Here is a 26,217-nt window from a genome sequence, read left to right on the forward strand (position 1 = left end):
ATTCCTAATGAACCACCCCCTTAAGTAAACACTTCATCAAATCTCCACACTAACGTAATGTACTTGTAATAACCCTTATCTCTGAGTGGCTTCCGGGCCTTGATAGGTGGTGATCACTGTGTAAAAGAAAAAAAAAAATATCTCATAGGATTAGTGAATCTCTCGACAGAGTCTCCCTTTCTAGAGCAATTGCTCTTGACATATCAAAGGCCTTAGATAGAGTATGGCATAAAGGTTTACTTCACAAGATCTCCAGCTACAGTATAGTTGGAAATATCTTCTCAATTATTAAATCATTTTTCTCTCATAGTTTCATAAGAGTAGTGGTTGATGGGCAGAAATTAGAAGCTCACAGTATTAATTCTAGAGTCTCTCAGGGGTCCATCCTGGGCACAACTCTCTTCCTGATCTACATCAACGATCTTCCAAATGACATCCTTACATAATTCGTAGACATTTATGCTGATGACACTACTATCATTGGTAGCACATCTAAGACCGTAAACAACCAAGTTCTCTCTGGTTCTCTCTCCTCTGATCTCGAGTGTGTGGTACAGTGGGGGAAGAGGTGGCTGGTTACCTTTAATGCATCTAAAACTAAGCTCCTATCTTTACATCATCAACGCTCTGATACCCATCTGGCATCAATTGAAATGGATGGCTCTCATCTTGGGGAGACTTCATATTTTGACAAACTTCTGGGCTTGACCTTTACTCCTGATCTTAAATGGAACACATACATTAAATCCGTTGCCAAGGCCGCTGGAAAAATGGTGGGATCTTCTATTGATCCAGTAGATATCTCACTGCTGATGCAATTTTCTATCTATATAAGAGCCGCCATATCTGGGCAGGAGCTGCTAGAAAGGACATCCTGCCTTGATAGAGTTCAAAAGAGACTTTGTAGCCTCGTAGGGGATTTCCTTTTCTCTTCCTTGCAACCTCTTTCTTACAGAAGAGATGTTGTGAATTTGTCTCTGCTTTATCATTATTTTCACGGCAGGTGCTCGACTAAGCTTCAATCTATGGTCCCCCCTCGCCAAACTTTCACAAGAAACACTTGTCTAGCAGAAAACACTATCAATAATTACTCCCACTCTTTATCTGTACCTAAACGTAGATTCCATGAACAAAGCTTTTTTCTTAGAACTGCACGCCTATGGAATTGTCTTTCGTTTTCCTGCTTTCCAGCTGACTACAATATAGTTGTCTCCAAGTCTAACATAAACAAGTTTTTGATGAGCCGTTCCATATAAATTAACAAATTCACCAAATTTCCATTACTAACAATTATTCTATTGTCCAATTTCTACTGTACACTCTTTAACCCTTATCCTCGAGTGGCCTATTGGCCTTGATAAGTCGTGATGCCTATGTAAAAAAAAAAACAACAACAAAACCTCACAAACTCATATACTGGCCAGGTTTTGCATATAAGAGAATGGTACAGACAAAAGCATAGTATATGTGATTTCAGTTTTGGACTAAAGCAGGTGTGAAGGGAGCAGAAGGTGACACAGACATTGTTGATATGGTTGCCAATATCCTCTTCATCTTGGACTGTTGCGGTGATAATAGAACCCAGGTATTTGAAACTTTCCACCAAAATTCCATCTGTGTAGAAGTATTAAGTATTTCGCAATTGTATTTTTGAGTGTTGCCCATATTAAAGATTGATCTTTCAACCTCCAGAAGAGAATTATAAGTGAATTTTACCAAGTATTTTATTTACTATGCCACAGGCCTTTGCAGAAACATTGTGGGTTGTTTTTTAAGCAGACTTGCTAGACATAGAGCCACGAGAAGGATTGCGACGAAACAATACCAATTTAATCAATGAGTTATTTTTTTGTTTTATTTCTACTTGAGATTCTATTACAAGAATAACCCTGATGACAAAAGGATGGAAAATAATGTTAAAATAAGACAAAATATCTCAATAATAAATATCGATTAAAACCCTATGAACTCACAAGACTTAAAGGAGGGGATGAATATTTACAAAGGGATAGTTTCGTTTGTTTTTAAGCAATCGTTTATGCCATCATTTAATATCCAATCATTGATTTGATTTGAAACTTTGTTCATGGGTCTTTTTACTTTTTAATTTTTTTTTAGCTTTTTTCTCTTAATATATCGTAAGAAAATATTTTATGAATAAAATTCGATAAACGAATATGTTTAAAATTATCGATTTTGCACTAAAATCAAAAAATGTCTTACAAAATGGTGAACTTTAAATCATATAGATACGTCCAAATGTTGTTTTTTCTTCTTTATAACCCTTAAATCTATTTTCTAAAATTCAATGTCTGTTTTTTTTTTGTTTTTTTTGTGCGTTACATAAAATGTTGGAGGATCCACATAAAAAACTAAAAATGTAAAAATTTCCGAAAAAAATAATTCCAAGTGCTCCCCCTCTCCTAAGGGAGCCTTGAAGGTGAAGGTTACCAGTTATAGGATTTTGATCACCAGTTTTAGGGATACGGTCATTAGTTTTTAGAGATGTGTTCACACAAGTTTTGGGGTTTTATTTTAGGGTGTTTGTTTGAGAGAAGTATTTTTGGGATGAGCCGGATTCAGAGAAATATTTTCAGTGAAAAAAATTTGCAGGTTTTATAATCAAATGTGAGAAAAACAAGAGACATTTTCATACGGTAAACAAAACAAAGCAATTAAAAAGGCATACATTCATAAAATAGATAATTTTATATACGTTTAAAATGGAAGGTTTGCAGTAATATGAAAACACGGGATGTTCGTGAATATTTTTAGAGTTCTTGTAAAAATAAGGGGATTCATTAGCTGAGACATCAGAAGTCTGAATTGATTTATTAAGAGCCGTGAGTTTCAAGGGTCAGGAAAATCGTATTAAAAACTTCTCTGCTCAATTAAATGAATTATAATTCATTGAAAGTTGTTTATAAGAGTTAATGTTATTTTGTTTATATTAGAAAATATTTCAGTGATAAGGTTTGGCAATATTTCAATGAATAATGTTTAACAAATTGATAGACGATAATGTCGATAACTTGTGTGTGTGTCTGTCTTAATGTTCGTGTGTGTGCGTGAGTAGTGAGAGATGTTGCAGAAATGAGTGCCTTTTTTATGGATGTTTGTCATCCATACAAAAGAAAATATATTTTAAAATATGTTTGAAAAATGCATTTTATTTAAAACTTTAAAATTAGAGAAATTTAAAAAAATAGAAATGTCAATAATGGCTTAAAGCAGAAGTATTCATTCCCGAGAGAGGTTGGATGTGCCCCGTGAAGGTTAATGACTGTAAATTTACCAAAATTCACACTCCCTAACACAAGAAATACTGAGTAGATCCTTTGAATCTATTCGAAAAACTTTAATTTAAAACACAAGAATGAACTAATAAGCTAGCATGGAGGAAGGGGTCATCCTGAGCAACACCTGTTTGGATTTTTACTAGCAAAAGGAAGCTATATTTATTCATTATGTTTTCTTTTTAATTAACTATTTTCAGTAAGAAGAAATTTAAGTTTACAGAAAACAGAACAATGTACAGGTGTGACGGATAGACTCAAACTGACACAATTTTACATATAATAGTGAACTCAGCTATGCAGTTTCACATTTATTGATCCAATTTATGTGTATATGTATAACTATATAGATAATATATATACATAAACGTGTTTTTTTTTTATACAATATTTTACATGTAGGATGTTTTTATTTGTGTCAGGTGGTCAAGTAGGGTGTCTGTGATGCTATATTTCAGAATATCTTCCCTTCATCAGGCATATATTCGACTTTCAAATGTGCATGGCAGGTTTGATTGTAGATGGAGTAGGTTCACAGAAATTGGAAATTAATTTATCTGTTTCAGATGCATAATTTATTAATATCGAACGTATCGATATTATTTACAGTTGTTTTGTATTAATATTGAGCCTTAATTATTTATCTTTGTATTATTAACGAGTCTTTATTCGTTTATTTTATTTGTTTTTTGTTTTTCTGCGGTTCTCTTAGGATTGTTAGGCATTTTGATTTTATTTTGATTTTAGATTTTTTACTAATATTATCGGCCGTGTTTTGGTATTTAATATTGTTTGTAGTTTTTAATTAATATTTAACCTTAATTACGTTGTATTATTAACTAGTATTTATTCGTTTTTCAATAAATCTTTAATTGATCGAATTTTATTTTTTAATTTTTACAAATCCCACTTATTCATATTTACAAGCAGATGAGATAATTACATTAAAAGAGATTTTAATTTTCTAATTAAACATACACTAATTTAATTTCTGAATAATTGCAATCTATAATTGCTGTGCTAGAAGACATTCCTAATGCATGAAATCAGAAATAATGAAAATAGTATAAAAACAAATCGGTACTTGAACGGATGGAACTCCACTTTAACCATTTATAGAATCCGTTTGACGCCTATATTAAGTGCCGATGTAAGGACTAGCGAGGTCTGTTCAATAGCTAATACCGAATTGCAGAAGTTTGGTCCAGTAAAGTTCTTATTCATTTGCCTGCCTAAGAGGGTTAGGGTCATAAACAAGATTAGTTGTTAATGTAAGCGAAATCCCGCCCTCCCCTCACAAAAGAGGGAGTCTGGATTAATAAAAAATAAAAATTGATCTAGTCTAGAAGGTTATTCGTATTATTTGGATTCGTCGAACTACTGTTCTCATCTTGAGTGTGATTTTCAGAGAAGAATGGTGGAGAGTAGTGTTGGGACGATTCCTAATTTTTATATGATTCTGATTCCGATTCCAGGAAAATATTGATTAACGATTCCGATACCAAGTACGATTCTGATTCCGATTCCTAGGGAATTTATTGTTTTGAAATATACCAGGTAGTTTTATACTTATGGTCGGTAGTTCCCAAATATGTTCCCTAACTTTGGAAGAAATATTTTATGTCTACACCGTCGTGTTTTGGTTTAAATAAAATTATTATATAGTAAACTAAACGGAAAAATTAGCAAAATTTATTTTACTTAAAAAAACAAAGAAAATAGAATTCATCCTTCAGAGAAAAAACAAATAAAATAGAATTTATATAACAGAACAAAAACAAGAAAATAAGAGAATAAATACACACGATTCATTATTTTGATCCTCATAATTAACAGATTTAAGGAATTAAATAAAAAAAATATAGCGGAAGAGAAAGAAAATATATACTAATTAAATATAAAAAAGATAAATATTTGATTTAATAATTTATAAATGAACGTGCGTAATGAAAAAAAAAACAATATACCACGTGACATGGCGCCGTAGATACAAAATAACCTTTCCAAAGTTAACGACCATATATGAGAAATACCATTAATCGAAAGTTTTTGGGTTTTATACCAAAAGGTAGGTATAGCGAAAAGTTACAATTAAAGGAATTTCAAAAACGATTTTTTGTTTAGCTATTGATAGTTGTATTTGTGACGGCAGTTCTTCAGACCTCCATAATTCACAAGGAGTAGTTAACACCTATTATTTTTTCTTACTTTTTCATTGCTTTTACACGTTGTTTCTAACGTGAAGAATAAGTTTAGCCAAACTAATTTTGAAATAGGGTATATCAAAGGAACACATATTAAAATGATACCACTATAAAAAACAAATGAAATACTAGATAAAATTGAGCAAACATAATTACCAAAATTACAGAAAAAGATTAAAAAAACAAACAAAAAATGGTGAAGTTTGTTGAGTGAAATGAATTATTGAAAGAAAATTAATTGAACTAATAGAAATGCTAAATAAAAAAATGTCACATTTCAATATTTTTTTAATAATTAAATTCTCAGGGTTGTCGAAATTAAAAATTAAGTGATTTTTTTTTTTTATTAGACTTCTTTCGAAGCTTGTTACCTTGAAAAATACATTTAAAACCCTGTGTTTTTTAAATAAATTGAAAAATAAATGCAATTAAAAAAATTTAAATGATAATTGAAACTTTAAAAACATATTAAACATTGAAAAATTACTTATCTCACAAATTAACGTCCAATAAAGTAGATCCAGTCTTCATACAGGAATTTGGTTATAATAAATATATCTTTCCCAAACTTAAAAATTAAATCTTTTTTTTTTTTTTTTTTTTTTTTTTGAGAGAGAGAGAGAGAGAGAGAGTGCTTTAAAATCGCCGGGGAGTGCCGCCTAAAATTTTAAAGAAGTAAATTTTAGGAGTTTAGTGCCTTTCAAAGACGGTTATCATAATTTATTATCATCATTTAATTTCCTTTTTTTCCCCTCCCCCCCCCACACCTTTCGACGTGGTTCAGTAGTTAACCAGTGCTCCTGTTGCTGTCAGTCAGCTATCTTTACCTAAGTTTTAATTTCTAGTTAAAAGAATTTTTCATGAATGGAATCAGCATTTTTAAAAATTATTTTTTTAGTTGTATATATTGTATTTACTCTTTGAAGTTAAGGAGGGTTAAAAAAAAAAAATGGTGACACCTAGATAGTGACGTAGGCAAAAAAAAAAAAAAAAAAAAAAAAAAAGACACTGCGATTTCGACCCTCACTAATAAAACTGCTCTGAGTGACTAGTTGGTAATTTTTTGTTCCTTTTCTTTTTTATTTTGCTCCTCCAATTTATTTGGATGCTTCATAGTTAAATGTTTTAACATGTTGGTTGTGGTCATGTTAGATGGTTTTATTCCTCGCGATATTTTAATTTGACAGACTTTTCAAATGGCTTTGAACTCATCATCTTCAAAAAGACTTTTTTTTACTTTGGGCCATATTAGAAAATTCAGTTTATCTGTAAACAAATAATTTACTATTAAATTTTGTTTTAAAGCTAGTCACTTATTTGGATAATTAATTGAAAATAATCTGCTAAAAAAGACAAAAAGAAAAAAATATAAAGGGATGGGGCGGTAAATTGTACCAACCGGTAGTTAACAAAAAAACTTATAGAATTTAATTTTTGAAACCAATGTATAAAAGTTTACATAATGAAATGCAAATATGCATTTTCGGGTTTGTATTACTGTACACATAGATTCGAAAAAGTTGTCAAAAAACAAATATATAACAAACAAATATTATCAAAGGCAAGATAAGTTACTTTTCTACCAAACTGGGTAATTTATTTTGTTTTTATTCAATATAACATGTTTATTCAGCTCGAAAAACATGCAGTGTTTACCGATGTATTGGAAAATTCAAAATGGCGCCCGACACTCTCTTTAACATGGTAAGTTCGGGAAAAGGTGTCATAAATAATAAACTAGACAAAATACTATTAAAAAACACCGTATATATGTCAAAATATGTCACGGTAACATATATTGAGCGAGTTTCTAGCAGTATTTTGTATAGTTTATTATTTATAACATCTTTTCCTGAACTTACCGTGTTAAAGAGAGTGTCGGGCGCCGTTTTGAATTTTCCAATACATCGGTAAACACTGCATGCTTTTCGAGCTGAATAAACATGTTACATTGAATAAAAACCCGAAAAATATATCCAGTTAGGTAGAAAAATAACTTATCTTGCCTTTGATAACATTTATTTGTTATATATTTGTTTTTTGACAACTTTTTCGAATCTATGTGTACAGTAATACAAACCCGCATTTTCTTTTTTTTTTTTTTTTTTTGGTTGACTGTGTTCAATTCACACATGGTTGATGCTAAACTATAAGTCCTTAGTAAAATTCTATTTATAAATACTTTTTAAAATGAAATTATTTAATTAATCGTAAATATTATTTAGACATAAAAATTAATTGATTACAAAACCTTTTAAATACATATATATTAATTTCTTTTTCGTTCGGCAAAAAACTGCGCAAAACACTTTTAATTTTCAATTTAAAATTCTAGAAAAAAGATTATATTATTCTGCTTTTAATATAATCAAATTCAGGGTTTTATCTTTCTGGAGAAAAAAAAATGATGGATTTTATTTCAATGAAATTAAAAAAAAAAAAAAACTTGACTGAATTGAATTAATTACCCTTAAATTAACGAAGGGGTTATTTAATAACTTCGGGTTTGGAAGAGATAGGTATGAGGTCGATTTTTTTGAAACTTCAAAAGAAACCGACTACTGTCAAAACTTAGCGAAATAATACAACGTGATCAATTTCATTTTAGAGATATTTCTTTCAAAAGCCTTCTTTTAAAAAAAGAAAAAAAAGTATATTGTTCTATTAAACCTTTTACTGTTTAAATAATTTGACTTTGCTCGTTTTATTTTAAGAAAATATAAGTTGAAAAAGCATTTTCATTCACTATTAGAAGATTTGTCAGTAAAAAAAAAAACAATCGCCAAAAAGATAAGCGTTTTTTTTTTTTAATTTTTACTCGCAATGTAGAGCCCTGCCTACTTCTTTTCAAGTTAACTCTTTTGTAGTTTTGATTACAATAGATCTGAATGAATGAGCCTTGTAAGGGAGGGGCACTAAGCATTGCCCTGTTAATAATGAATTTCTTTGGTTTCTTTTTATTTCTCTCTTGCGGTTAGAAATATCAGGAATTTTTTTTCTTTTTTTCAACATCAGACTAAAAGAATCGTAATGAAGGAATCGGAAAATTAAGGTATTTTTTAACGATGCGATTCCGATTCCGATACCTCCCAAAATACACGATTCTTACGATTAACGATTCCGATTAATCGTCCCACCACTAGTGGAGAGTAAAACGATTCCAAGAAGCAGCACGTATGATGGGAGACAACCAATTACTAAGTAGACCTAGTATAGAATTAATTATAAATAATTGATAATATATACAGTCATCAATAAAAAAACACCACTCTTTCTCTCTCATATATATATATATATACAGCAATATATAGTAATAATAATTAGTAATAAATACTGATATTTACGACTAGAAATTAAAAAACAATATAGGTTTAAGACTCATGAAATTCATACTAGAATTGCCCGCAAGGACCCGTGACGCAATAGTTAGAGTACTTGGAAAAATCAATTGTAAAAATCATATTCTCTTGAAGGTTGAAGGTTCAATCCTCAGTGTGGACGACCAAAAAATACAATTGCAAATTACTTAGGACCTCTATCAAGTCGTGGCTGACAGAACAAGAGCATGCTACCCCATGAAATATATAAATAAATTAATAAAAGATTCCGTTCTGAGTTCAACAGAAACATTCCCAAGTTCGATAAGATACACCTGAAGAAGGTCGGAGCTTACATCGACCGAAACGTTGTGAAAAACACACTTTCAGATGAGAACAGTAGTTTGAGGAATCCAAATATGAATAACCAATTCTCATCTCAAAAATTCAGAAACATAGGTTAGAAATTCAGTCATAGGTTAGAAGGATTTTTTCTCAAGCTAAGGAGAGATCAGAACCTACAATTTGAATTCTTTATTTACAGAAAATATTTAAAATTTACATTTTATGCAAATTAGACACAAGGTCATCAAATGTGTGTCCTTAATTATCCTAATCTTAACTATTTAGAAGAGACATTTTTTACCACTTTAGATTTTCCCTTGTTACTGAATTCAACAATGTTTAGGCCTTTGCACTGTTGATTGCGATATGTTAGTTTATTGTGAATCAACTGAGGCGCCTCTACCAGGTAATGCCGATGGGGTTGCTCATGCATATTTTGCAAACCAGAGTGGTCCTCCTCTGGGGCGTTGGATCTTCAATCCTACTTTTTTACCTTAGTGTTACATCTTCCTGCCGTTGAGGGGAGATAAATAGTCTTAACTAAAATTATCTCAGTCGCCACAATACCGCATTTACTTTAGAGATCGCATTGTTGAAAATTTTTTTTTCATAAATATTTATATACAAAGATTTTATTGGTATTTGATCCTAGCATGAAACACGATGGGGAAATAGAGGGAACTGTTTAAATCGTAATTTATTCTGCCTTTGGTTGATAAAGGGTTATCTTTCAATTAAAAGAAAAACCTATAAAAAAAGTCGTTATGAATTAAATTTGCCGTGGCTGATTTAAGTGAAAAAATTTTTTGTTACATTCATGCTTAATAATTATGAAATTTTTTCAGATTTGGGTTTATCTTAAGTATGAAAGTCCCTGAAGTGAATGCGGTGTTGAGGTAACTGAGTTAAGAGTAGTAGAGATTCGGAACCACTTCCATTGTCCTCCGCAGAAAATTTTATACATATGATTTAAATTTCATGAAAATAGAATATATACGTTTAAGAAAGGTCGGCTTTCATAGACGCCACAGGGGGTGCACTTAGAGATTAAGGAACTTCCATCATCTTCACAAGAAGTTTTACATAAAAATATACTTGTAAATTTTAGACAGATTCTTTAACCTTTCTTTCTATACACAGACATTTATTTCATATATATATATATATATATATATATATATATATATATATATATATAGATATAGATTTTATATAAATATATATATATATCGCTATTGGCAGAACTCTGATACAAGTATACATTTTGCTCATTAGAATTGCGACAGTCTCAGCTACAAAGTGTTTTAGGTGATCCACGAGGCACAACTTTATGCCTCATACATTTCAGCAGCATATTATCGACTTTTAGAGTTAGCTGGGCGAAAATAAAAGAAAAGAATGACCTGGATATGTTTTATATGTTTTATACTGCTTTGCTCATTAGTTTTTTTTTTGTTTGTTTTTCGTTTTTTTTTTTTGAAACTAGTTCTCCAAAACCTCATTTTTTTTTTATCATTTTTTGACAAAAAAGAAAAATCATCTCACTATCTTCACACATGTCTATTTTTTTTTTTTCTGAATATTTAAAAAAAAAATTTTCTGAATATTTTTTAAATTTTTTTTCTGAATATTTTTAAAAATATTTTTTTTTAATATTTTAAAAAAATTTTCTTCTGAATATTTTAAAAAAATTTTTTTCTGAATATTTTTTTAAAATTTTTTCTGAATATTTTTTTGAATTTTTTCTGAATATTTTTTAAAATTTTTTCTGAATATTTTTTAAAATTCTTTCTGAATATTTTTTAAAATTCTTTCTGAATATTTTTTTAAATTTTTTCTGAATATTTTTACATTTTCCAAAGACTTTGATGGGCTAGATCGTTTTTTTTAACTGTTTATTCAACCCCCCAAACAAAAGTACAGTGCCACTAGAGTGTGGGGCAACAAGATGTCTATTCACATTTCATTTGAACTTCTGCATGTCAGTACAGTCAAGGAAGCAGGAGCCTGGAAGGGAATTCCAAAGTCTAGCAGTTTGAGAGAAGCTATTTGAGATCTGGCCTGTAGTTTGGAGACACCTGATATAGTTCGATCAGTCATGACTATGTGAAGTCTTAAGTAATTTGCAATTGTAACGTTCACCCAGACTGAGAACTAAACCCTCAATCTCTAGAAAAATACAATCAAGGAGCTGGTCCCGGACATCACCAGACTTCTGTATGTCACTACTGGTGTGTGTGGTGCCACCTCTTCTGTTCTGAATAGGTTAAAGTAGTACACTGCATACGGTACCCTGCGGAAAAGATAAGCAAACCTATAACCCGGTTATCTGCTGCAGCAGATATCGACAAAATGCCTAAATAGTCGCACTAATAATGAAAAAGAGAGTACAGTACTTCAAATTCTGTGCAAATAGGTTCATGAAGTGAAAAAAAAAATTGAATTATATCTGCTCAAACATCCTCCGCTTAAATAAGGTTTGCTGTTTATCTTTTCCTTTGAATGCTAATGAAAGGTTAGTTAAGAAACATGAATAAAAGATCACCTGGGTGGAATATATGCGCACAACTAGAATTGGATTGAGAACAGATGAACGCCAGACTGGTCAAATCTTATATGAGGATGGTCATATTTCTATAGAAAAGTTTTACACCTTGAAAGGTCAGAGGTTACATGAAAGGGAGAAAACCATGTAGCTTCCGGTTGGAGATTTCTGCACTTTTTGACAAAACTTCAAACAGAAAATGTGTTTGAGTGCTGTCCCCAATATAGCTGGGTGTGTCCTATGACTTGTTCCATTCTACATAATTAAAACAGTAAATGTTTGTATATGTTTATCTGTTTGTATGTAAATATTTAACCGATAAACTCCTAAACTACTAGTCACATAACACTGAAATTAACAGGAATTATTAATCATACATCAAGGATGTTTTATAACGAGTAAAATCTTTGTTTGGATGGATGAATAACACGTTCAAACATATATCGGTAATGTTTTACTTCTTTCTGTGCATGCTCAAATTCAAGTCGTTTGATATTAAATCTTACCCATCTCTCGTTAGCTACACAGTAGGAAAGGTGGCTGGAGTGCTAAAGTTTCGATTCTAGCTGATGGCACCCAAGACATTTTTTTTTTTAAACTTTTGAAATCACTACTATGTATTAGGTACAATATTCAATAGAGAAATGACTTTGCAATATTTAAGTGTATTTTACAACCCGACAAAACCTGGCTCTCCCCACAAAATAAATAAACACTTACTGCTAAATAAATGTGTTGTAACCTAATTTACACAATACAAAGCATATTTACAGAAGTACGTTAATGGTATTACATTTCTGATTTTTTTACAGGGGATTTATTATTCAGATTATTTGGATTCTTCGGACTACCGTTCTCATCTTGAATGTTATTTTCACAGTGTTTTGGTCAATGTAATCTCCAACTCTCGTCAAGTGTATCTTGTCAAATTTGTGAAGATTATTACAAGCAGGGTCCTATGCTGGTCTCATTGATCCCAAATTATCTCCGAGTCTGCCAGCGCAAAGTAATAAATTGTTTTACCAAATTCTAGCGATTAATATCACCCATGAATAGCAATTAGCAGTTCTTATAAGTCTATCACCGAAACCCAAAACCCTATCAACTGGCTTACCAGCAGAAACCATATTTGTCAGAAAAGTGAGATCTTTGTTTGATAAATTCTCAAACATTCAAGAACAAGTCGAGCAGAAAAATGCCAATAAAACGATTTCTTCATGGTCAGAAAATCTTGTTTAAAAAAAAAACAATCTGCCGTACTAGGAGGAGGGCATAATCATTGGGAAGATCGGATAGTTTGGGTACGTAATCCAAGGACAAAGACGTAACACATAAGAAACAGATTAATTAAAAAAAGGCATGAAATGAATCCCATCAACACGCAAGATAACCTATCGAGATCATCTGACACATTTGACCTTGATCCCCTCAACATACGTCCGAACAATGAAGGTTGGGAACAAGGAGGAAATTTGTGCAGTCTTTAAGAATTAATTCCAAAAAATAGATATTAAAGAGAAATAAGAAACTCTTTTACATTATAAAAGGCTTGCAAGATGTTGGGGAGGCATACATACCTACGAGTGAACTTGTTGACACCTAATAAATATTGCTATCAGCTCTGAGGGAATGGAAAGCCACAAGTGAGTGGCATACCAGTCGCGGTTCCAACCGTGACAATCAGTCCGACAGAAACTTGACCATTTCAGTGTTCTTTTAGCTGTCGGACTGGAGCAAATGTTCTGAGTAGCTGTAGGAGGTCCACCCTGTCAGGCCTTGCCTCCTAGCTTTTATAAAGAGCAAGTTTATCATTTGTTGTCTGCGGCTCCCTCACCAGGAAATGCTGACGGGCTTACTCAGATTTATTTTTACAGGACCAGAGTGCTCCTTCTTTATAGGTGCTGGCTCATTCATCTCACCTTCCGACCTTGTGTCACATTCTTTCCCGATATGAGAAAGGTAAATAGTCACAAGTGAGTGAGTCAAAGTGAGGACCGAGTTATACACAACGTTTTACCAAGAATATTCAACTTAATATCAATGTTTATGCCATGTTTTCATTGCCCATAACATTGTTTGAGCTATCCAAGCTAATTGTATTGTATGTTTTTAAATAAATTTTAAAATATTTTTTATAAGTGAGTCACTACTTATGAAGGCCTGAAGACCACTTATTTAAGGAGATGGCTCAAGAAGAACTTGTTTACATTGGATTGTCAGACAATTGTAATCTGCTGGAAAGCAGGCCAGAGTTCCACAGATGGGCAGTTCTAGAAAAGAAGCTTTGTTCATGGAATTTGTGTTTTGATTTAGGCACAGATAGGGAGTGAGGGAAATTGTTGATAGTGGTTGTAGCTAGACGAGTGTTTTTTTTTTTTAATTTTTTTTTAAAGGTTTGGCAAGAGTGACTATAGATTCAAGTTCAGATAAGCACTTACCATGACAAAAAAAATGAGAGTATAGGCAGATTCGTAATACCTGTTCTGTGGGAAAGAGGTCGCAGGGAAAGTTTTGAACTGTCAAAGCAAGATAGAATATTCCGAGCAACTCCTGCCCAAATGTGGCAACAGTAATCCATTTTAGGACGTATCTGGCTCTTATAAAGGAGAGGATTGCATTTGGAGTAAGATACCTTCTGGAGCAGTAGAATGATGTATCCATCTTTTCCGGAGACTTTGCCAATAGATTTGTTATAGGTCTTCCATTTCAGGTCAAGAGTGAAAGTTAGATTCAGAAGCGTCTTTTGGACAAGATCCACTCATATCAATTGAGGCCAACTAGTGATCAGAGTATGTGGTGAAAAAAAATAGTTTTTTTTTTTATAACACAACGAAGACACAACCTCCCCCAGTACCAAAATATAGCACAAAGGAGACTGTGGTGTTCACCAGTACATGAGTGTAGTCTTATGTGGTTCAAATTTGATCCAATAGCGTGATCTCGGTTACTTCTATAGTGACAGATTGAAGTGAGATCCCTGTATTTCTTGCCTCAACAGTGATTCACAGGTAAAGAACAAAAATAAGGAGAAACATCAAAGAAAATTTTTTTTTTCAAAAAGTCTAAATTACTCAACTCAAAGTCTCCAGGTAAGATACGCACTGTGTGCCAGATGTGAAGCGATAGGTTGACTACTCTCTTCTCTTGCTTGCATCTGCAAGTTAATCACAAGTTCTGAAGTGACGACAACTGACTCCAGGCACAAGTTTGGGTTTCGTTTGTATCGATTAATTATTAAATTAAATTCTGTTTACAAGAAAAATATTTTTTGTACCATCATGAAAAAGTGGAAAGTAAAAATATCTTTTCTTTCACCAGCAGTCTACTTAACTAGTAACTCAAACGAGACTTTTTTTCTTTAACAACCGATTTCTTTCCTTTCTTTATCGGACGGTCAGTGAATGGAGGAGAGTGACAGACTAAACGTTCAACTCCTGACTGGCGACTCACAACTAACCCTAAAATCGCTCTGCAGCTCCTTTTAAAGGTAGGGGTGGGTGATGTTTGGCAAATATGGGTTTCTCATCCAACCAATCCCTATCCATTATGTTATCCTCTGATTCGCATGGATTGGCTAATTGGCAATCACCTGTGCATACTAATTATGTGATTCCCCTAACAGAAACCAAATTTTTCCATTACTCATTTTCCCATACAGGCTAAATCACGGACTTGACTTCAATGTCATTTTGAAGACAAAATATTGCTCAATAGTACATAAGCATCCTCTTCACAAAACCATATCACCAATGTCCTTGAAATTTTTTTTTCTTCATGCATTTTGTATTAAGAATCGAACCGTTTTTTAACCAGCAACGCCATATGCTGGTACCCCAGGATCGCTCACATGAATAAAAGCTCTAATTCAGCTCTCATTCGCCCCTTTCTGAGTCAATTTTCAACCATCATAGGTGGTTGAGTCACATTTTATTTCCTTAAAATAAACCAGCCACCTTTTGCCCCAATTATTATAAATATTTGTAAAAATAAAATTATAAAATGAATTACCGTGTTTTCGGTCACAGTAGGAAATATGGGGTGTACGCGGCCCTGATTGCAAGGGGTAGAATTTGTTGCAAAATTCTTTGCAAAGAATTAATAAATTCAAATATTCTGAGAACTTGAATTTTTTGTGGATATTTCATTTTGCTGATATTATAGAGAAATTTCATTTTGCTAATATTATGGAGAAATTTCATTTTGCTAATATAGAGAAATTTTATTTTGCTGATATTATGGAGAAATTTTATTTTGCTGATATTATGGAGAAATTTTATTTTGCTAATATTATGGAGAAATTTCATTTTACTAATATCATGGAGAAATTTTATTTTGCTGATATTATACCGAAATTTTATTTTGCTGATATTATAGAGAAATTTCATTTTGCTGATATTATACCGAAATTTTATTTTGCTGATATTATAGAGAAATTTCATTTTGCTAATATTATGGAGAAATTTCATTTTGCTAATATCATGGAGAAATTTTAAATTTCATTTTGCTGATATTATAGAGAAATTTCATTTTGCTAATATTATATAGAAATGGAACAAGTGTCATTGAAGGTATTAGAATGAAAAGAGAAAGGAAAAAAGGGCTCAATTACTCTTGTAACAATTTTTAATCTTCAGAAGAAACAAATGCTGAAGTGAAGAGTAAAAACGATAAAAAATCAAAAATATAAAAAAAAGACTTTTTAAAAATTCATCGTCAATAATTTCACTCTTCGCACCAATCGCATCATTAACCTTAAAATTTTTTATTCATGATATTGACCCAACCTGAATAAAAATGCTTAATTTTGTTTTCTTTTTCTAAATCTTTTCTAATCGTGCCATGTGAGTCAACAAAGCTCTAATCAATAAATCTGTTTTGAATAATTCATAATTGAAGATCAAATAAATAAACGAAAAGTGATTTAAATGTCAAAACAAGTTTTCTTTTCTGTCAATGGCCTGTCCATAGTCACAGGCAAAAATTGGCTGCCAGGAGACAAAAAGCGAACCACCACAAACTACAACACTAACATTTCGTTTTCATGATGAATAATAAAAAAAAAAATTGTATCCGTTTTTCCCTATATAACAAACACATGTGCATTTCTTAGTATTTATTTTAACGGCATACCAACTCTATTAAAGTTATTTAATGCTGAATTCAATGATTTTTGGAAAAAGTGTTTATTCCTCAAGTTCTTTATATCTTCAAATATTTATTCACAATGTTTGGGTTTTTTTATGGTATATCAACTGTTTTCTGGTTATTTAATGTTGACTCCAATAATTTTGAAAAAAGGTTTCATGTTTTAGATTCTTTATATTTTTAAACATTTATCCATGGTGTTCTGTTTGATTATTTTGTTTTCTGGCATATCAAGCTTTGTGGGTTATTTAATGCTAAATCAAGTAATTTTCGTAAAAAAAGGTCTTATGCTTTAAATTCTTTATATCTTCAAATATTTATTCACGGTGTTAGGTTTGTTTGTTTTGCAAGACAAAATTGTTTTTGTGTTTGCAGAACATGATTGAGTTTTGCAAAGGAAAAAGAAAAAAATTCACTTATTTATTGCAGACTTTTATCCTCATCTTATAGTTGTTGTTGTTGTTTCACAATGTTTTGGCCAACTATTCCTCGGCTTTAGTCAGGTGGTAACCACAACAAGACAGGAACTCCGAATCTCCTCCGGGGCCTGTGCCACAGTGGATAGAGACGTTGAATCTCTACACTTCCAGGTCAGCATTGTCTGAAGATAGCGGTTTCAATCCTACCCAAAGCCGGCCAGAGGCTTAGTTGGTCAAAACGTTGTGAAACAAAAAATAAACAAATTAGCCGTTGCGGTTACCACCTGACAAAGGTCAGAGGAATAGTTGGTCAAAACATCGTGAAACAACAACTAAAAACAGATGAGGATGAAAGTCCACAAATAAATGATGCTCATCTCAAACATTCCAACTAATTAAATAATATCAATGTTTAGTGCATTTTTGGTCAAGAAGCCAATATCTTCGGACAGCGTCATTTGTATGAAGTATCAGATGTCCCAACAGGTATTACCACTCGAGGCCAAAGTGGATCTGAGAGCAATGGTAACTAAGGGGCAATTCCATATTCCTCACAGCCTAGACGTAGGGGCCTCATCACTAGATGTTTTTTAAGGTCATGCCCAGGACCACAAATTTCTTAGTAATTGAATTTAAATACAGAATGTTATTTGTAATTGGTTTCTTTGCTATTTTTGAATAATTTTGAAATAGTCGACTTCACAATTGATGCATTTAGTTTCATAGCAAAATTTAAAAAATGGTGTCCCCCCCCTTAGTCTTGAAGCGCACCGATGCTTGTTTGTTATGAGTTATATATCCAGAAAGATTCCTATCCATTTATATACCTGCTATTCCTAAATGGTCACTCGTCTAAATATGGCCAGGTTCAATGCCACTTAACTTGCACAACTAAATTCATTTAAAAATGATGCTTTTTATGCCAAAGCAAAGAAACCTTACAACTTTGATGTCATTAAAGTGACATGACTAAGTGATTAACTGACTAAGTGTAACAAGATCGAATCCAGTTCATTTCACAGAAACGCTTTCACTTTGGGATATTTGCAACCTTCATGTGGTCCTTCTTGTAAGTACACAATGTTTTTCTAGCAAACATTCTTAATAGAAAGATATCAGGGAAACAAATGCCAACAATAATTATCTGATTCATTCGAAATGAATGATTCTCAAGAGCAAGCAAACAACTTGATTGTCTTTTTAATAAAAACTAGATGAATTCAGAATAGTTTTGGGGATATATCTATTATATAAAGGATAGTTTTCTGTGTGTTTGTATGTCTAGATAAAACTTAAGATATACACAACAAACTCCTACAAACTTCATTTTTGTTATTCAATATAACCCCGGAAAAACAATATCTAAAACTTAAAAAAAGAAATTAATTCTTTGGGCGTCAAGTGGCATTTCTCTCCTTGAATTTTATTAAGAATTTGAAACCCAATTTTTACTGTGATCATGCATTCATGTAACCCAGGAAATAAGTCATTTTTTTTTTTAATTGAAAGACACTTCGGATTTAATACATTGTTTCTTAACTATCATCTACAAAGAAAGGGAGTGGAAGAAACTTAGTTTCAGTAGTGCTCTGAAGGCCTCTTAAGTTTTATTTTTTCACCCGTCACAGGTAAAGGAAATTCTCTTCTAGAAAGGGTGAGAAACTTAATATTTAACATTTCTATTTATTTTTTATGGACCTGGGCAACACCAAGTAGTCCTGCCAGTATATATATATCAAAACACGGATTAATCTTGAAACATAGATTAATCTGAGTTGGGTTTTTTCTGACGTTTATATAATTTCACTTATAATAGCTCTACGTATGTATTGAGTACTTTTTTTTTTTTTTTTTTTTTACTTCAATGCAGCTGAACTTATTTAATAAATATACCTCTGTATGTATGATATATATATATATATATATACATACATACATATATATATATAACTACTTCATTTACTCACATAAAATTAATATACGAAAGTATAGATTTATGCGTAAACTTTAAGTATTTACTTCAAAAGTGCTCAATACGTAGGTAGAGCTAGTTAGTAATTTATAAAATATATATGGCGATTAAGCTACATAAAAAAATTCACATGAAAAAAAAAAGAAAATGTCTGCCTTAAACCACTAAACTAGTTTTAAAACAGATCCTTTGTTCGATAAAATGCATATCCATTGGCTGATAGAAAGGGCGCGGTGGATACTAGAAAGCTGATTGGCTAACTAAAATCCTCAACAGGACCATATAAAAACGATAAACAACCACAGAATTCGTGCATAAGCCTGATGAATCCTAGAGTGGATGAAACGCTGAATATTCAGTGTAGCTTAATCGTCATATATATTTTATAAATTACTATATATATATATATATATATATATATATATAAAATATCACATTAGGCATGTTTAAACATAAATAGAGAGAGAGAGGATTTATTTCTCCACTGATGATGGGTTATTACCCGAAAGGACCTTTGCAATAAGTACCATCCACAGTTGAAAAAAAAAAAATTCAGGAAGACAAATAAATAAATAAATAGGATATTCACTAGTTTTAAAAGAGTTAACTTTATAATCTAATGAAAACCAGTGTTTTTTTTAGTTTAAGACTAGAATATGGCATGCAGACCATTATATAAAGAGCAATTGGTCGTGTTTACTAGACGATTGGGAACAGTGAAGAGTATTAAGTCAACTCCTTGTTAGTATTACCTTAAAATGCATTACGTTTACCCTATAATATCGCCTACTAAGCAAAGAATTATTATAGAATTTAACAAAATATGGGAACTAATTATAAATAATCGCTAATATATATATTTTTACTTTTTCTAATAAATAGAAATAACAGTTGTAAGTCTCCAAATTGTATGTTAGATGCAAGCCTTACTGGCAAACCTCATTTGAAAAGGCCCACTTTAGGCTGAAATAAATTTATGAGATTGTGCTATGTTTCTGTTGTATTTTTTTCTTTAAATATATTTCCAAAACTCGAATTTCATCTTTATGTGGGCTCATCAGTCGAACATATCCGAATTCTGAATTTAAAACAAGAGTTCGGATATGTTCAACTGATGAGTCTAAATGAAGGCGAAATTCGAGTCTTGGACTTCTGGTTTTGTATTAGTTGCTACGTTGTTTGACTGTGAAAATACTTATATCATCTCACATTTTGAAGATTATATATATATATATATATACAGTTGTGCCCGATATTATTCATACCCCCCCTTGAAAATTGAGTTTATTAGGTGTAACTTTGTTAGAATTTATTGTTTACGTCCATATTGATACATATTCTTAATAAACCTCTTCTGATCATTTTCGTCATCTTAAAATCTCGGGATACTTGTAATAAAAGAAATATACAGCTATTTATAAAATCTGCAATGTTCAAAAATAATCATACCCCCTTATTTTTTCAGTATTAATCGAGTTTCTGACTGTTTGTTTCCTGTTTGATTCTTATTTTGAATGCTTTTATACAACCTTTGATTAATTTCATTTCGTTTTTTGCATTTTATCAGAAATTAAAATGATATCAACTGAAAACCAATAAAAGAATAAAAATTATTAGAATGGGGAAGAAAAAAGAGCTTAGTAATGATCTTAGGACTAAAATTGCGAATTCACATAAGGATGGTTTAGGTTAAAAGTCAATTTCCAAGAAATTTGAGGTCCCTACAGCAACAGTACAGAGCATCATCAAAAAATTCCAGAGCCACCACACAACAAACAACTTGATTGGTAGAGGAAGGAAAAGGAAACTGTCTGCTAGAGCCACCAGGAATATTGTAAGAAGTGTTAATGCAAATCCAACCACCACTACTAAGGACATTTTAGAAAATCTGGAGTCTTCTGGCATAAAAATATCAAGGCAAACATTGCAAAGGACTCTGCATGAAAATGGTCTGAAAGGAAGAAGACCAAGAAGGACTCCATTGCACACCGGAAAACACCTTGCAGCACGTCTAAAGTTTACTAGGAACCATGTGAATTCTCCAGAGTCCGTTTTCTCAAGTATTTTGTGGACTCACGAAACAAAAATTGAATTGTTTGGCCATATGGATGCTTCTTACGTTTGGAGGAAGAAAGGAGAAGCTTACAACCCAAAGAACACCATACCCACGGTGAAACATGGTGGTGGTAGCCTAATGTTTTGGGGCTCCTTTTCGGCTAGTGGTCCAGGTAGTTTGGTCAAGATAGATGGAACCATGAAGAAGGAGCAATATTTGGAGATACTCCAGAAAAAACATTAGACAGGATGCGGAGAAGCTCCATTTAGGACCAAACTGGGTCCTTCAACAGGATAATGATCCAAAACATACTGCCAAAATAGTCAAGAAATGGTTTGAGGATAATCAAATTAATGTTTTGGAATGTCCTAGCCAGAGTCCCGACCTGAACCCTATCGAAAACCTCTGGCACATATTGAAAACTGAGGTTAAAAAGCGGAAACCTAGAAATTTGAGGGATTTGGAGAACTACTGCATTAAAGAATGGTCAAAAATCAGTGTTGATGCTTGTAAAAACCTTGTTGATAAATATCCAAAACGGTTACAGGCAGTTATTAAGAATAAAGGGCATGCTATTGACTATTAGTAAGAGAGGTATGAATAATTTTGAACTAGTGCCATTATTGTTTTTCTTTGTATAATGTTTCAAACTTGCATAATTTATTTATTTGTTGAGTTTAAATTAAATGCTTATGCTTGATTTATTGTTTGAAATCCCTTTAATATTGTCTACCTTCTGGTTTGAGCAATAATCTTATAGAAATCTCAAAGATCCGAGGGGTATGAATAATATCGGGCACAAGTGTATATATATATATATATATATATATATATATATATATATATATATAAATGTGATAAGTAATAAGATTGTATTTCTAAAAACAAATAGGTCTAAGGCTCTCAAAATTTATGCTACAATCATGCTACAAAGACTCATGGCATAGTAGATAAATCACTTGGTAAAATTCAGTTGTAAGTTACACTCTTTTAGGGGTTAAATTTCAAAATACAATTGCAAATTACTTAAGAGTTCTACTCAGTCATGGCTGATGGGACAAGAGCATGCTACTCTATGGATTAAATAAATCGTCCCATTCAAAATTCTCATAGAAAGATTCCCAAGTTTGACAAGATACGGCTGAAGTTAAGAATAGTAGTCTGTATAATTCAAATAATACGAATTATCAACCCTCATCTATAAAATTGTACAAATAGCAACATGGAAGATTTAAATTTGTTAACTTTAACTCTCATACTTTCCAAGATAAAGAGTAAGGAATAGTTTAGAGTCTTGAAGAAAAATATATCCATACATGAACTTATGTGTGAGTGAGACGGTGTATAAGCTGTTGCTATTTTTAGTTGTCAATGACTATGACACATTTACAGAGATGTCAATTTTCCTTTAGCTAATTAATTACTTTTTATCTTGACGTTCTACCTTACTGACAAGAGTGATGCACATGGATAAAGACTTTAGGTAACATTCTACTTAGATTATTTCTACATTATTGACGGCGTCTCATTCATGCAGCTTCCATGGAGACTGATATGAAAACCTTTGTTTATCCCAATTTGAAAAACGTGACATAATTTGTCATCATGTGACTGATTTACTTTTGACCTGCTGCCCCCTGCCTCAACTTTATATCACCTGTCTCTAGAAAAGATTCTGTTTGTAGATTAAGATTACCCTGACATGCACTGTGACCCTTGTCAAAATTCACACAAGCTTACCATTGACACAATATATAAATATGTAACAAATGAACAAATTGTATATTTGTTAAAATCCCACCTCTTCACTGTTGATGTTTTTCAGTGTCGGGAAACATACTCTAATAGTTTTTCCCTTAGATTAGTAGACTATGGAATTTCTTACCGGATTCCTGCTTCCCTGTGTGTACTAAACTGCAAAAGTTTTAATGCAATGTGAACAAACATATCACTCTTCAACTCCACATAGCCCCTTGTTAGACATGATCTACAATCATAGCCCCTTATGTCCCAGTGACAATATGCATTGTTTATGGTGATAAAACGTACAAAAATATATTTTAGAGATCGTTTTTTTTTTTTCTGTTTATACATCAAGTTTCTCTTCATGAACTGGTGATATTCCATTTTATTACTAAGTCTATATATGCTGTCTGTCAGTGGTCACAATGCAAGGTTTATAAATGACGCAAGGATTTTAAAAAATCATTTGCTTTTTGATACATGATTAAAATGGTGAATAAGCAAAATGAAAAAAATGAAAATGGACATATTTTTAGTAAAATAAAAACGTTTGATTTTATTTAAAAAAAAAAACAGCAAAATTTACTTTGTTTGAAGCAAAATATTTTCTTACCTTATTTTCATCAAATACATTGAAAACAAAAGCAGCAAATTTGCTTGGGTCCCCAAAGGGGAAGAACTGACGGTAAATTTTTGTAAAACCCTGCAAAAAAAAAAAAAAAAAAGAAAACAATTTTAATTAGATATGTTATACAATAATTTTATTCAAGAGAAATACTGCCAAAAAAAAAAACATAATTGCAATAAAGTAAATTTATGCAAACTCTAAATGTTGCATACAAATAGAAAATATTGAGTGATCGAATTACCAACAAACAAAAATCAGATCACACTAACCAGTAGGCAGTATTTTTTTTTTTTTTTTTTTATTACATTTTGACCCCAAACAAGGCACATTGCCACTTTGATGTAGGGGGCTACTATCAGGGACATAATCTACAGATGTACTATGTGGGGAGTTGGGCAGCAAGATGTCGCTTCGCGTTACACTTGAACTTCTGCATGTCAGTACAGTTGGGGAAGCAGGAACCGGGAAGGCAATTCCAAAGTCTAGCGGTTCTGGGGAAGAAACTACTGAAGTAGAAGGCTTTCTTACATCTAGGGATCTCAACTGTGAAGGGGTGGGATTTTGCTGCTTGTCGGGTTTGTCGGGGGTATTACGCCGAAGGGGTATGAGTGCTTGCAATTCGTCAAAGCATTCACCATTAAAGTACTTGTAGAACAGGCAGACGGATGCTATATTTCATCGATAGGACAGAGGCTGAAGCTTAGATGACAGTTCAGGACCTATTAGGTTGGCGACTCTTTTGGACCTTGTCTAGGAGTGAGAGACTAGTAGCAGATGCACCAGCCCAAATATGACAACAATACTCCATACATGGGTGAATGGTGGCCCTATAGAGGTACAGGATACTTTCGGGCGTTAGTAGCTTTCTAGCATAGTAGAGAGAGCCTACCTTCTTCGCAGCGGTCCTGGCAATGCTCTCAATGTAATTACTCCAACTCATGTTTCCTGTGAACGTTAGGCCGAGGAGTTTAAAAGATGTACGTTCAGATAAAGAGTCTTTGGCCATTGCTATTGGTTGTAGAGAAGGTTTCTTGTAGTTATTGAAGGAAACAAGTTTAGTCTTGGCAGCATTGAATGTGACCATCCATTTTTGTCCCCATTCCACTACAGATTGGAGGTCATCCTCTAGTGTTTCTGCCATTTCTTTAGATATGTGTTCATTTGTTTTCCTGTCATGTCTGTTATAGAGCATGGTGTCATCAGCATATATACCCATCTCAGAGAAAATTTTGTCAGGGAGGTAATTTATGAATATTAGGAATAATAGAGGTCCAAGAATAGACCCCTAAGGCGCTCCCGCATTTATATCATATTGTTTAGATGTATGACCATCGAGGACAACCTAGATTTTTCTCTTATCTAAGAAGGATTTAATTATGTTAAGTATTTCTCCAGTGATACCGTATGATCTGATTTTTCTGATAAGACCTTCATGCCATACCCTGTCAAAAGCCTTAAATATGTCTAGAGTTGCCACTCTATCCTCCCCTGCTTTGTCAAGTGAATGGTATATACGCTCAGAGATTACAGTTAGGATGTCTGCTGTGGAACGGGCTTGTCTAAATCCATATTGTTGGTCAGTCAGAAGTTTAGCATCTGTAAGGTGATGGACTAGAGTTTGGATAATTATGGACTCAAATATTTTGGCCAAAAGTGTGAGGAAGCTAATGGGGCGGTAATTTACTGGGTCAGTTCTTTCGCCAGAATTCTTGAAAACTGGTAGCAAAGTAGCTGTTTTCCAGCAGGCAGGAAAGCAAGATTCATTAAGGCATTTGTTGTAAAGTTTGGAGAGAACTGGAGCTACTTCAGTGGAGCACTTTTTTAATAGCACAGCTGGGATGAGATTAGGTCCACATGCTTTTGAAGTGTCAAGATTTTTTATGATAGCATGCACCTGAGAAGGAGTGATTTTCAGATCGTCTAATGTGGCATCTGTCTGCAAAGGAAAGTCAGGGAGGGGATCGTTAGCAGGGTCCAGTGTGGAGTTGGATGCAAACCGACTGGAAAGCATGTTAGCCTTCTTGGTTGCTGAGTAAACAACCTCATGATTGTTGGATAGTGGGGAAATTGTTGATCGCCCATTATTTACTACACTTGTAGATTTTCCAGAAGTCACGGGTTCCTAATTTCTGTGCTTCAATTCATTTTTTGGTGGTTTCAGTAAATTCTCTCTTAGCTCTCGCTATTTCTTACAGTTATTTCTGGCTTCTATATACTTCTGTCTGTTTGAACTGGACTTATGTTGGTTAAATCTGTGGTATGCATGCTGCCTTTGAGCAATGGCTAGTTGCAGAAGTAGAAGTAAACCATTGGGAAAAGTGGGGTTTGCTATAAAATTTCCACGTGGGAACATGTGCTTCAATTGCTGTTTTGAACCATTCAGTGGTCTCAATTGCGCACTCTGATGAGATCCCTGATGGTTTCCCAGTCAGCCTTTTTATATCTCGTTGTTTTGAGCAATGGCTCTTCAGTTTTGGCTCTAGAGTTTAGGGTGATTTCAACTATTATCACTGCATGATCAGCATTCCCAAGTCGGCTTTGGGCATT

At 32.7% G+C, this 26,217-nt stretch overlaps 1 protein-coding gene and 1 long non-coding RNA gene across 2 annotated transcripts in view; one reads left to right on the forward strand and one right to left on the reverse strand.

The window, feature by feature from the left end:
• The window catches only part of LOC145286334 (uncharacterized), a 347,817-nt gene that overhangs the window by 289,696 nt on the left and 31,904 nt on the right, over positions 1-26,217 (forward strand). The gene's annotated exons all lie outside the window — the stretch shown is intronic.
• LOC145286333 (neuronal calcium sensor 1-like) overlaps positions 1-26,217 on the reverse strand; it is a 682,613-nt gene that overhangs the window by 110,073 nt on the left and 546,323 nt on the right. The window contains exon 4 of the mRNA XM_080135259.1: positions 23,656-23,745. Within this exon, the coding sequence (XP_079991385.1) occupies positions 23,656-23,745 (90 nt within the window). The remainder of the gene's footprint in view (positions 1-23,655; positions 23,746-26,217) is intronic.

The sequence above is a fragment of the Euprymna scolopes genome, chromosome 10, assembly GCF_053919585.1.
Source record: "Euprymna scolopes isolate OS-2025 chromosome 10, ASM5391958v1, whole genome shotgun sequence".
Classification (NCBI taxonomy): Eukaryota; Metazoa; Mollusca; class Cephalopoda; order Sepiida; family Sepiolidae; genus Euprymna; species Euprymna scolopes.